Source organism: Cricetulus griseus, chromosome 8 (assembly GCF_003668045.3).
Source record: "Cricetulus griseus strain 17A/GY chromosome 8, alternate assembly CriGri-PICRH-1.0, whole genome shotgun sequence".
Taxonomy (NCBI): domain Eukaryota; kingdom Metazoa; phylum Chordata; class Mammalia; order Rodentia; family Cricetidae; genus Cricetulus; species Cricetulus griseus.
In genome coordinates this window covers 16,596,380-16,610,301 of record NC_048601.1, presented here as the reverse complement: position 1 = coordinate 16,610,301, position 13,922 = coordinate 16,596,380, and the positions used below count along the sequence as shown (strand labels likewise).

The following is a 13,922-nucleotide window of genomic DNA, read 5'->3' as shown; positions in this document are numbered from 1 at the left end:
TTCACAGAAATGTATGTTCTCCTCAGACTTTTCAAAATCTTCAAGAACCCAAATTTATGATTCAATGTGGAAACATCCTGTATACATATCCCCTCCTAGTATCAAATTAATCACCCCTTTCGGGGAGGAAGCAAACTATGTTAGTGATTACTACAAGTAGGCAGGTTACTCAGAGACCAGAGATACCTGAATAAGCAGTTTTTGTTACATAAAATCAATGATTTTCAAGTGAGCAGCTCAGCAGACTTAGCACAATTTCTGCTCACCTATTAATCAGCCCGAGGAAGCTACAAATGGCTCCCCAGCCACTTGGAAATCCCCACTGGAAATGGGAGGGGTGTTTTAGGGGATGCTCAGAAGCTAACATGACAGGTTACCAGGAAATGTAGTCACATTCCAATCATCCTTTTGTAAGGAAATGACTAAAGAATTAGTTGTTAACTGTAAATTAGTGTCGGAAACAGGCAAAAAGCACCTTGTTTTAAGTACTGCCATTTTGACTTCAGACTCCATTTTACCTGTAGGATGAAATAAAGTGCCCTAGGGCAGCTGGGACCTTCTGATAGCTAACCAACTCCCTCTGTTAAGCATGGAAATAGTCATTATAAAGCTTTAGTTCTCTAAGAATATTGTGGCTGTTCCTAACAACAGAAGGAACAAATGAATCTGATTGGTTGGACTAAAAGGCTTGCATTGTATATTGGTTGACAAAGATGGAAAATTCAAGGAAGCCCCTACTCTCTAAATCTTGATTGGTAAAAATTGTAACTGGAACTTGGCAACAAATGTTTGTGATTTTTGTGCTTAAATACTTGCTTCAGCTGACATTCAAGGTCTCAGTTCAGTTCTGTTCTGCAGCCCTGATCTGTCAGCCAGCCTCCTCCCCTTCTCCCTTTCCTTTGTGCTGTCCTGCATTAAATCTTGGCTTGTGGCAACCTCTTGTGTCTGCTTGGGTTGATTCAGAGCCTTGGACCACAACAATGGTATATCATAAAAACGACAAAACATATTCTGTGTTCCAAAACATCCTGATGGAATGCTTTTTAAATGTTCACTATCATACCTAGTTTATCTTTAGAAATAATATCTAAGAAAAATGCTTCCTGTAAGTGCAGTGTCTCTATGACTTCATGTTACACCAGGTTCAGCTATCGTACATATGGTGGGGTTATCAAATTGAGGAAGAGGTTAGAGTCACTGCTTTTGGGTGATAATCATTTTAATCATGATCACACGGATGAAAATAACAGCCCCTATTTATAGGGAAGATTTTCTTCCCTCATTTCTTTACTTATCAGTTTTGAAGTACATTTTGTCTTCTATCCATGTCTGATGTACTGCTAGACTCTGGGAAAATCACGTTAACACAGTGTACACTCCAGTAACAATTTCTGAGTAACATACATATATATGTATGTGTATATAACCTACTAATCCATGGCGTTACTGGTCTGTACACATGTTTAATGCTGACTGCTTGGGGTTCAGTAACCCATCAGGAAGCTGGTTCTTGGAAAGAGCTCCTCTCCCTTTTTTCAGCATCATTAATCACCTCTGGTCCTTTATGTGGGAGATGGGACTTTGTGAAATTTCTACATTCATGTTGGCATATCAACTGAAATTATCATCATACAGGTCTTGTTTAATGGATCATATTGTCGACATTTTATGGGTACAGTTTCCCTGTCCTGTGTAGAAGACACTGGCAGTAGGCATCTTGGTCGTCTGGCTCTTATAGTCTTCAGCCCCCATCACCACCACCACAATATTCCCTGACAATATAGGGGCTTTGTTGTGATTGTACCATTTGGGTCTGGAAATGTCATGCTCACTCATTCTGGGTACTTCTTGGCTGCCTCACTCCATGTCTAGTGGCTTATTAACTGGAAGATAACATGGCCCTCTTATTGAAGCTGACAAGTACAGAAGCCTCACCTTCTTCATCCAAGTTCTCAGCTGAAGTTCAAATTTAACAAGGTCTCCTAGCATTTCAGGATTTATTCTGATTTTCAATAGTCATCTTTTCTGTTCTGTTTTTGTTGTTGTTGTTCATGGTGGTAGTTGGTGGTATGTGTGTTGAGGAAGGCATTCTTACAGTCTCGCATTCTTCTTCGTCTCCATTCTTACATTTGCAGCTGCTTCTCACAGATACTAAATGAGGAAATATTACAGACTTGGTTGTAGACCTCTGACCCATGAATCCATACACAATTGTGCAGTAAGCTTTCCTGGGAAGCTGTATCTCTGATTTGAAACCTGTTAAAATACAATGAGGCAATTAAAATAATCAGAGTCCCAGAGAGACCTTCAATGGAGCCAGAAACTTTAAGGACATTGGAGAAAAAAAAAGTTTTGAGGCACCTAAATTTTAGTTTAGATTGTATTAATCCTCAAATGGTAATTGACTTGTCTTTATAATTAAGGTAAGAAAATAACTTTCCCCTAAGAAACGCTACTATTAATAGTTGCATAAAATAGCCATGCCAATTAGTCACACTCAAGGAACATTGTTGGGCCATAGTGCAAAAGTCAACACCTGTACACTTTACCTTGAATGGCTGCCTCTTCTTGAGACTGGGGTTGTTAGACTAAGAAAATCTGCTCTAAAAATGATGGAGGCTGAGATCAACCACCTTGACCCAGGCCTTGGGGAGAATTTTAATCAGTATTTTCTGAAAATTTCCCTTACATTCTGGTGGTTTGGGGGCACAGATTCAGTTACTGCCACACTGAAATCCAAGGAGCAGTAACATTTTAAAATGTTAAGCCCATTTTGTGAATTTACAGAGAATCATCTAATTTCAAGCTTACAGTTGGAAAACAAATCAAGATGAAGAAATGCTACAGAAGAGGAAGAAGTCTGTTCTGTGGATTGTTAATAAATTCCTTTGGCTTGGATTAGCGCACGGCTGATGTGACACTGGGTGAAGGGGGAGGGGCTTTTCATTCTCACCAATACCTATTGGAAGCAAATTAAATGCTACAGTGTGAACTTCAGATTAATAATAAAAAAAAAACCTTAAAACAGTTCATCAGGCAATGCTACTAAGCACTTGTCTAACACAATCATGTATTTACAAAAACAAGCCAACATGAGTGAAACACAGGAGAAAAATGAAATGCACACAGAGTTAATGGGTACAGACCTTAAAAAATAACCATAACCATCCTAGAGTTAATAACTAGCATTGAGAATACTGTAAGCAAAACAGGAGTTGTAAATTGGTGACAGGAATTGATTTGTAAAAGAACTAAACTAAATTACAGACAACAAAATTTAAAATGAACTACAAGTGACAAAAACAATAGGCAAACAGGAAAAAATGAGAAATAAACACAAAGAACAAAATAAAAATTAATATAATAAGGAACTGAGAGAGAAAGAAAGAAAGAAAGAAAGAAAGAAAGAAAGAAAGAAAGAGAAGGAAGGGAAAGAGAGAGGAAGAGGGAAGGAGAGGGAAGAAAGGAGGAAGGAAAGAAGGAACAATAAAGAGAAGGGAGGTGATGTTTAATAGGAAGATGCAATAATTCCGAGTCGACATATATATGCCTATTAATATGGCTTTAAATGTCAAGTGAAATTCTTAAAGAAACTTAGGCAGACCCATGTGGGTGTTTCTGACACAAACCTGCAAAGGAAGTGGGAATTGCATTTGCATGAGGTATGTTCTCTGATCACAGAGGAGCTAAGCCTGAAGTCTCAATGACAAGTAGGAACGTTAGGAGCACAGGTATGTTGTAAACTGGAAAATTTATTTCTAAGCAATGCATGGGTTAAAGAATAACTAACAATGGAAATCAGAAAGCATTTTGAACTGAATGACCACAAAGCAAAAGAAAGACTGGAGATAATGAGTTAAGCATTTAGCATATACCCAAAGAATGCACATTCATACAACAAGGACATATGTTCAACGATGTTCATAGCAGCGTTGTTTGTAACAGCCAGAACCTGGAAGGAACCTAGATGTCCCTCAACTGAAGAATGGATGGAGAAAATGTGTACATTTACACAGTGGAGCACTACTCAGTGGAAAAAAAGCAATGGAATCTTGAAATTCGAAGGCAAATGGATGGAACTTGAAGAAACCATCCTGAGTGAGGTAACCCAGTCACAAAAAGACAAACATGGCATGTACTCACTCATATATAAATTTTAGATATAGAACAAAGGATTACCAGCCTACAATCCTCTTCACCAAAGAAGTTAGGAAACAAGGTGGACTCTAAGAGAAGAATGCATGCCCCAGAGAAGGGGAAGGGGACAGGATCTCCTGAGCTAATTGGGAGCATGGGAATAGAGGAGGGGGAGATGGGAGAAAGGGAGGGGGAGAAGAGGAGGGGAGAGGAGGAAATGGGGGAGCAGGAAGGTTGTAGGGGGAATAATAGAGGAGAACAGGATGAGAGATACCATATCAGAGGGAGCCATTATAGGTTCGAGGAGAGATCTGGCACTAGGGAGATTTCCAGAGATCTACAAGGATGACACAAACTGACAATCTAAGCAATAGTGGAGAAGCTACCCTAAATGTCCCTCCCCTATAATGAGACTGATGACTACCTTATATGCTAGAGCTTTCATCCAGTGGCTGATGGAAGCAGAGGCAGACACCCCCAGCTAAACATTGAACTGAACTTTGGAACCCAGTTGCAGAGAGGGAGGACTGATGAGCAAAGAGATCAAGACCAGGCTGGTGAAACCCACAGAATCAGCTGACCTGAACAATGGGGAGCACATGGACCCCAGACTGATGTCAGGGAGTCCAGCATGGGACTGATCCAGACCCCTGAACGTAGATGTCAGTGAGTAGGCCTTAGTACTCTATGCAGCCTCTGGTAGTGGATTGGTATTTATCCCTGGAGTAAGAAAGGGCTTTGGTGCCCATCCCACATGGAGGGATGCTCTCTCAGCCTGGACACATGGGGGAGGGCCTAGGCCCTGCCCAGGATGATATGACAGACTTTGGAGAACCCCCATGGAGGGCCTTGCCCTCCCTGGGGAGCAGAGGGGGGATGAGATAGAGGGTTGGTGAGGAGTGGAGGAGGAGGGGAGGGAGAGGGAGAAGCGATTGACATGTGAAGCAGGCTTGTTTCTAATTTGAACTAATAAAAAAATAATTTCTTGGAAAAAAAGAAGTTAGAGAATTCAATTAGGTACAAAGAAATTAGATGGAAGGCAATAATAAATATGAGAATTGGTATTAACCAAAGAAGTGATAAAAGAGAAAAGGGAACATCAATAAAATTAAAATATCTTTAAAAATAATAATAGAATCAAATATATATTAATATTAATGAGAAAAAGAATGGGAAATGCCTGCGTATACATTGGAAGGGGGACATAATTTCATATTTACAAATATTAAGGAGCAGATGAAAAGAAATTGCAAAGACACAATGCAGTGCACAATGAAGAAATTGGTAATAACACAAATTTAAGAAAGATACATTTAAAATTACATCGTAAGATCTGTCATTTCACATTGACTGTGTGCAAAACACTTACGCTAATGATTTTGTTTCCATGCCCTTTATGTCACCATTCTAAGGGAGAGCTACTTTTTCTATCCTCAGTTTTGGATGAAGAAAATGGCATTCATGAAGTTCAGAGAGGTAGAAGCACAGATGAAGAAACACTGGGCTTGGTTAAATATAGGTTAATTTCATGCGAGGAGAACTCACTTACATAAGAAACCAATAACCCGCAATTTTCTGCTCCGAGGATCCACACCCAGGCTGCTCTCCAAGACCAGACCAGAACAGAGAGCAAGCTGGGGTCCAGGATCCCAGACCTAGCCTTCCCCGTCACATCTGCACCTGTGACCACACCTAAATGGGCGTGGTCAGTGCAACAGCTGCGGGCGGAGTGGATATCTCACTAGAAAGACATTCGTCTAATGTCACATGTCTGATGAGTAGGTGAGTCACTACCTCAGAGTGAGGTCTGACCTCGAAGCCCATGCATGTTCTCAGTCACAAGGCTGCAGTGAACAGTAGGGCCTCTCCTCACGTGGACCCAAAGCTGAGGGAACTCCTGAGTCAGCAGCGTCAGGTGAGCATCCTCTACAACCTTCTTCTACCCCCTTCTTTTCATCCCTAGCGCCCTTTCTCCCTCTCTCCCTCCACCATGACTTGTCCTTTTCCTCACGTGTGACAGGGAAGCAGGTTATTAACTGCAGACTTCCACGTGCCTCTACAGGAACTTACGAGTTGGGAATGAATGGGGAGCCATCCTCCCAGAGCCAGGGCCCTTCAGTCTGTTTCCGGGAAAGACCTATCCAAAATGCATTAATATGGTGAGAAGACGTTTGGCTTTCAATGAACTCCTGCAGTAAAACAAAAATACAACACATCAGTGGGAAACCAAAGACAATGCTGCAGGCATTCAGAGACAAATGAATCCCTTTAAAGAAGGATGTAACAATGTAAGATGACAATCTAGAGAGGTCTGTCAATCTATGACGATCATTTAAATGTCTGGAGAGATGCACTCCCTCATTTTAGAGCCACTGTCTATTTACCCATCAAGAATAGATTCATAATGTCAGTAAAGAATGTGAGCTAAGGAGATGGTTCAGCAGGTAAGTGTTTGCTGAAAATACACAAGGATCTAGGTTTGAATTTCCAATATCCATGTTAAAAACCAGGTATATCCATGCCTTTAACTCCTGAGGCTAGCTGGTTGTGAACCTAGCTCTCCAGGTTCAGTACACACACACACACACACACACACACACACACACACACACACACCAACACACATAGGCACACACACCAACACACATATGCACATACACCTACACATACATCACACATGCAAGTGCTCATACAAACCAAAGGAGAAAAAGAGGCTTATTAGATCAATATTCTGCCCCATTCAACAAGCCACACAAAATCCAATGAAGTCTAGCTCCCTGGCAATTTCATGGAAAATAGGCAACTAGTTTTTGCATGTGTTGCAAATATAAATTCATACTAGCTTTGCCAAGAAACACAGTGCTGGGCGTGAGGCTCAGACCCTGGCAGGTGCCAGGTAGGCATTCCACCACAGATTTGCATCCCCCAAAATGCAAAGCATGCTTTATGAATAAATAATCCAGGTTTCAATGAAGACTTGAATTGGACACAAAAATGAGATGATTCTTTGCCAGTTTCAGGTTGATGTCAGAAGCCAGGTGGATTTCTAATATTATTCTCCTTCTTGGCTATATTCCTTCTTTCACTGACTTTAAGAAGAACTGCAACTATTTGGTAGAGCATTACAGACTGAAAAAAGTGGAGGAGTGAAGATAGAGTGTACATATTTGAATGTTTTGTGGGAAGCTTTCTGTTGCTCCTTCTCACAGATTATTTGAATCCAACTCTTCTGTCAACAGACATGGTAAGTCCTCCTGTTTCTGCAACAGGCATGGTATATCCTCCTGTTTCTACAGCAGGCATGGTATATTTTCCTGTTTCTACAGTAGGCATGGTATGTCCTCCCGTTTCTACACAATTTCTTGTTAACAGAGACACCTCTCAACTCTCAGGTTATTTATTATTAATATATGATATTCAACTATTAACAATTATTGTTTCTCTTTTCAACTATATATAGGAGGGTCAGTTTTTAAAACTCTTTGCCACTTAGAAGGAATTTGAGGTTAGTGTTGGCTACACAGTGAATTCCAAGTCTGTCTGGGCTAAAATAGAAACTATGTCTCAAAATTAAAAATAAAACAAAAAAACCACAATAAAACAACAGCAACAAAAAAACCCCAAAGACAAAAACTACCTCTGCCTTCTTAGTATTTTGCAAAGAACAAACAATTCATAAATATATAGTCATTGTTGATTTCTTTTTGATAGCTAAAATGACAAGTGGGCATTTTCTCAACTTTGAAAACGGAAGTGCAAATGTATAAAAATTAAGAGCCCTTACCACTACATTCAATCATAAAGTTTGTTTCAAATTATTTGTTTTAATATTTTTACATTTACTTATTTGTTTTGTGCATTTGTGCTGTGTGGCATGCCACAGTGCTCACATGAAGGTCAGAGGGCAATTTGTGGAAGTTGTTTCTCCCCTTCCGTTGTATAGGTTCTGAGGATCAAACTCAGATCAAGTTTGGTGGCAACTGCTAGCTTGCAAGTCCTGAAATTGTTATTTTAAAGTAAAATTTGATACCTTTTCAAATTAATTAATTAAAATATAATAATGTATTACATACTTTACATGCCTACTGCATAATTTTGTAGTTACATAGAACATTGATAATAACTTTGTTAGTCCAAGAATCTCTTTTGTTCTGCTTAACACAGATCACAGGTAATTATAACAGAAGTTTGGGCTTACAAATTCTTCTGAATTGTCTATCTTCAGTAGATGAGCACCTAGCTGGGAGCAGTATCTCTTACTTCCAGCCCAGGAATTTTGTGACGTCTTAAACAGATAACAGCTCTTCTCATGTATGATCCAATTAGGAGGGCAAGGCCCAGAATAAAGTCCTGGAAAGAAAAAATAATATCATGAAGTCCACTGTGTTCCAACTGATTCTTTTAGTGATTTTCATGAATACCTAATAATAAATTTCCATTAGTGTATATTTCATTAACACATATTTAATTTTTAACTCAAATTAGACAATTTTTACAGAACATATTAAAATCCATTTGTTCATTAAAAATTAAAATTAGGGGTTGTAGAGTTGGTTCTGTTTTTATGAATACTGGCAGCTCTTCCAGAGGACCTGAGTTTGATTCCTAGCACAACTTATACAACTCCAGTTCCAGGGGATCTGACACACTCTTCTGGCCTCTGAGGTTACCAGGCATTCAAGTGGTATACAGACAAACCTGAAAGCAAAACACTCATACACATATAAAATTGCAATTTAAAATCAGGTGAGTAATTACTGTATTTAAATAGACAACTAGGCTTCCATTACTTCAAATTTAATTACAGACTGGCTTTCTCTACTGCCCTCCCTAAAGCAAACACTCTCAAAATCAATTGCTACACACATTAACTCCAGTTCACTTGATTCATCTTATGGAAAGGCATAAATGTAACTATTTATATTTCCAAGACTCTTATGTTTCATTAGCTAAAAGCAGTGGGTAGGTTAAGTTCAGAGATGGAATAGTGAAGGGAAAATATTGTCAGTCAATTACAGTCCAATCAGAAACACAGAGTGTAGAAAAATTGTCACAAAATCAATTAAATGCTACGATTGAATGCGATTAACCAGAGTTTACAGTGGTGTCTGCATCAGGTTCATTTCTTCTGCATATTCTTGCTCATGTTTACTCTCTTGTCTGCAGGGTCAACTTCCCCACTTTTCCCCTGACATTCCTTTTCCCTTACATCTATCTTATTCTAACAATATCACTGTAAAAATATCAGTTCCCTACAGGAACTGAACACTGCCTCTTCTTTTGCTTACAATTATATCATATCCGGTAGGTCTCCACACACAGTCAGAGAAAAGCACAGTAACTGATGCTGTTGGCAAGAGCTGTAGACTTGTGATATCACTTTGTCATTTGTCTGACAGGATATGTTATGCTAAGGAAATACTGCTAGGCATGTTTGCCTAGAATACACTGTTATTAGACGTAAACATCTTCCCCACCCCATGCCTCAGCACCAGGAAATGGACCTCTGAAATCCAGGATCCCATGGCTCCTTTATAAGGTTCTGCCCTTGCCTGTAGTCTGGGATGCCTTGGAGGGAGCCACCTTCTCATCTAAAGATGATTTTGTGGGTTTGTGGTTCTCTTTATTTCTCGATGGGAAGTTTTCCTTTTCTTCTGGATTTCTCCCTGAATTGAATCTCCAAAATGCTTCATATTTCAGGAACAATAATAGTGACAGAAAAAAGAAAGTCATTCTTCTGTTTGAGAATTGAAATTCCAGCCCCCATATTTTATGAAAGCTAATAGGGAATATCTATGATTAATGGTAAATCAATGCTACGTTGCTGATGAAAAAGACAGAGTCTGATGGTTGATACATGGATGATTGATCAGATGTGTGGAAAGGAATAACTTTTGTGAAGAAGGAAGCAAGAAGAAAATGACACAGACTTAGCTGAAATCATAAAAATTTGAAATAATAATAATTCAAGGACAATAATATCCTTTCTGCTTTCTCCTATTATTTAAAAAGGGCAGCTCTTTGAGGATTGCCCAGCTTGTAATAAATGGAGTGTGTTTGTACACACATTAATAAGCATTTGACTAATTATGAGCAATGAAGACTCTTTGAAAAGATCATATAATTGTATTGACACAGGATTCATGAGATATAGAAACCTAAAGAGATCTATTCGTCAATCACAAAATATCTGCTTAGTATGTTTTAAGTGCCTCAGGCAATACTTGGAAGAGTCAAGATTTTTTCTTAGTAAAGATCATCTGTGAGATAATTTCCATGTGTCCAAAGGTTCATAAAATTACACACAACTCCTTTAATATAGCTATGCCCTAGGAAAGATAACAGCATATTTTGTTTCCTTCTCCAGCTCTGTAAGTTCCCCTCCACTAACTTACCTTACAAATTCCTCTTTTAAAAAAGTAAGATATTCATGTAGAATAGTAGAGCAATATAGCTAAGAATATATGTTTTATTAAGCAGATTGTCTACATTTCTACTCATGATCCCACCGCTAACTAATTTATAGCAATGGAATAGTCAATCTTCCAATCTCTCCATTCTCCTATAAGTGAAATGGAAATTAATATCATGAACTCAATGGGATTGATGCACAGATTAATTCTCTGTGACTGTCATTAATCTCCCTCATCCATACTCACCTAGGACTCCCAGGACTACAGCAACCACTAGTGCGACCAAACACAGGATTCCCAAGGCCACCGCAATGGGACGCCAAGGGAGAGATGAAGACCGGCTTCCTGAAAGCCAGAGAGATGAGAAAGAAAATAAGAAAAGTCTGTGGAAGCCTTTAGTTGCCCAGCATACTGAAGTGGGGACAGTTCTAAAGGGGTCATCAGCCACTAGAGTCAGTGTCCTGAGAGTCTAGTCTTGTAGTACGAGTCTCCATTGTCCCCAGCTTCAGCATGGCTCTTCTTCAATTGCTTCAGCTGTGTTATCACCCTTTCCCATCCTGCGTATTTTGTGCTATTTCCATTTTAAGATCTGTCTCCTGCTAATGGGACATTTTCTTCTAGCATATGCTTTCCATCACTGATATACCAACAACTAGTTTTTAAAAATTCAAATGAGTCTCTTCCCACAAAAGTATATCATATTTGGGACTTAAAACCCTGTGACTCCTGGCTATGCCTTGCCATCTGCATACCCCTCAATTGCAGGTTCACATGCTAGTCTATAGGTCTGGGTGTTATTCATTCCCTGAAATCCTACTTGTTCATAGGGTGAGCAGTTTTCTGTAGGAGAAACAGAACTAGTTATTAAGGGTAGGTTTCCTTTTTTATTTATTTGGTGCATCATTTGGACAAACTACTTTCTCCACCCCCTTCTTTTTATTTATTTATTTTTTAAGTTTCCATTTTTGATACTGGATCAGTAACACCGTAAAATACTGTTGTTGGAAGTAAGTGATCTAAAAATGCATAGAAACACCCTTTCCAGCAACTGGGAGCACTTTGTACTTTACACAGCACAAGCAAAAGCCTTGCCCCTTCCCTCACTCAGTTTTCTACCATCTTACAAGCTAATTGCACAAGGAAGGGGTTGTGTAAGTGGTTATAAGAAGAAAATAATTGCATAATGTGAATGCCAAAAAAGCAGAAGAAAGCAAATTGTAATGTCAGAACCCATGAGTCATCTTTTCCTTAATGATAGCGCTGAACTGATTTTGTATTAAGCTTACCACACCAACACCAGAAGCCCAAGTCACAGAGATGACCAATAGGAGATCCAGAAAGAGAGTAAAGCACCTACCCTGTGAGGAGAGAGATCCTTTAACATTCTGTATATCTTGCACTGTTTCCATTTTAAGAATCTCCTATGTCCTGCCAATTAGACATTTTATTCTAGCATATGTTTTCCATCCCTGGTATACCAGCAACAAGTTTTGAAAATTTCAAATTAGTCTCTTCCCACAAAAGTATATCAGATTTGGGATTTAAAACTCTGTGACTCCTGGCTACTCTTTGGGTTTCACCAAAGATGTATTCATTTTTATTTTCCATGGAATCCTCTACGATTTCATACCCTGTCCCTTTGGCACTATATATAGTAAGATTGTACAGGTTCATTTACACTATTTTGAGTTTCTTGGCCCCCTCACAAGCAGCAAGTAACTCATTAAAATTCCTTCATCTTCGCCTATCACTCATGTTACCAACCCCACTTCCCACTGATGAAGCATCTGTGACTCCAGAGTGGAGCAGTCCTGGTTATCGCCACAAATCAAAAACAATCTGTGGAAGTCATTGGGTAGTTTCCAAAAAGAGGTTTTGTGAACATCCAAGGAATCTGTGATGACTCTTCCAATATATATATCTATATACATGTATGTACATATACATATATATATTTCACTAGAAAGTCCTACAAATCAAGAGTCTGCCCAGGTCTCTACTATTGTTGATAAGGATGAAGGTTCTATAAGCAGAGAGAAAATGAAAATGAATACCTTTCTCTGACTCCACAGGTCTTTTTAGGATGCCTCGAGTCCTGAAGTCTAATTGAGTATACCCATCTTCATCCAGAGTCTCTTGATATTCCATTGTTTTGTAGGGCCTTGGGTAGGCAGAGCACTTGAATGTTCTTTCCAAGTAAGATAACTGTCGTTTTGAGGCTCTCTAAACAGAACCCTGAAACAGCTCTTTGCTGAGGTTTATGGAACTCAGTATAAGTAGTCTAGCCAGTGCCCAAAGCAGGAAATGAAAATCACGTTGGAGTAATTTCCCATTTTTTTTCCCTCTAGATCCTTTTTTTGAGGCTGTAAATTCTGAAGAAATCTGAAACGTCGTAGTGCATGGCTGTTGTTTGAAATCAATGCTACGACTTCAGTTACACTCTGAACCAAGTTGGCATGATTAATTGATGTGGGTTGGCATGATTAGTAGATGTGTCCTGTGTAAACAGTTAAGCAGTTTTGGTACCTTGAGCTCACCATTGGTCTGTTCGTATTCTGCTTGCATGCACACATCTGTGCATGTGTGCATTCTGTAAACACACATTAACTACTTCACAGCTGGAGGAACTGGATGCTTGCGGAAAGGTGATCCACAAAGAAACTCATTGCCTGATGGAGGAAACCACAGGCAAGTATCAAAAGCATATTATCCCAGCAACAGAAAGCAGGTGAATCTCGCTGAGGCTTATCATGAAGTAAAAATATATGGGAGCAAATATTTATTGGTAATTATGGTGCCTTAGTACAGCATAGCACATAGGCTTTTTCATTTAATCTCAGATCTCTAAGGGTTCTATAAGCGTGTTTTAGTTCTACAATTTTCAAACAAGGAGAAAAAGACATGGATACTCAGACAATAAGAACTTTAAAACCAGAACAAGAGATTGGAACAAAGTCTCCTCTGTCTTTTAGACATGGAATTGCTTTCTGCTGCACTGGCTTTGTTCTTGTGGGCTCTTAGAATGCAAATGATAGTTTAGGACAATCTAAGACAGAAACAGAAGGCTAAATGTCTGGAATTTTTTCTCTTTCTCTCTTTCAATTCACAGGTTAACACAAAGTGACCAAATTAGTACAAAATTGTTTGATTTCCATAATTTTATTACTGCTAGAGGTCAACAAGGAGGACATCAAAGTAATGAGGAGAGATTTAATTTAAGGATTACTATTGCAATGGAAAAGAAAGTCCAATAAGAGCTGAAGTCAGAGTCCACATAACAACAATTGGAAGGCTTTCTGAGGCTGGCGTGTGCTAATGTAAAGTTGTGGTGTGAAGCAATAGCCAAAGTGAGTCTTCATCAGGGCTTGTCCA

General features: G+C 39.1%; 1 protein-coding gene across 2 annotated transcripts; it reads right to left on the bottom strand.

Moving 5' to 3' along the window:
- Positions 1 to 1,668: 1,668 nt before the first annotated feature.
- Positions 1,669 to 12,698, bottom strand: LOC100772766 (C-type lectin domain containing 7A). 2 transcript variants are annotated; one of them, XM_027429828.2, is made up of 6 exons: positions 12,605 to 12,698; positions 10,797 to 10,895; positions 9,690 to 9,824; positions 8,336 to 8,487; positions 6,208 to 6,326; positions 1,669 to 2,256 (listed from the first exon to the last, which is right to left on the bottom strand). In XM_027429828.2, exons 1-6 carry the CDS (start codon positions 12,696 to 12,698, stop codon positions 2,124 to 2,126), a joined length of 732 nt encoding a protein of 243 aa, XP_027285629.1. In that variant the 3' UTR covers positions 1,669 to 2,123. The 2 variants fall into 2 exon arrangements, with proteins under 2 accessions (XP_027285629.1, XP_027285628.1); XM_027429827.2 differs by lacking the exon at positions 9,690 to 9,824.
- Between the last annotated feature and the right edge of the window lie 1,224 nt (positions 12,699 to 13,922).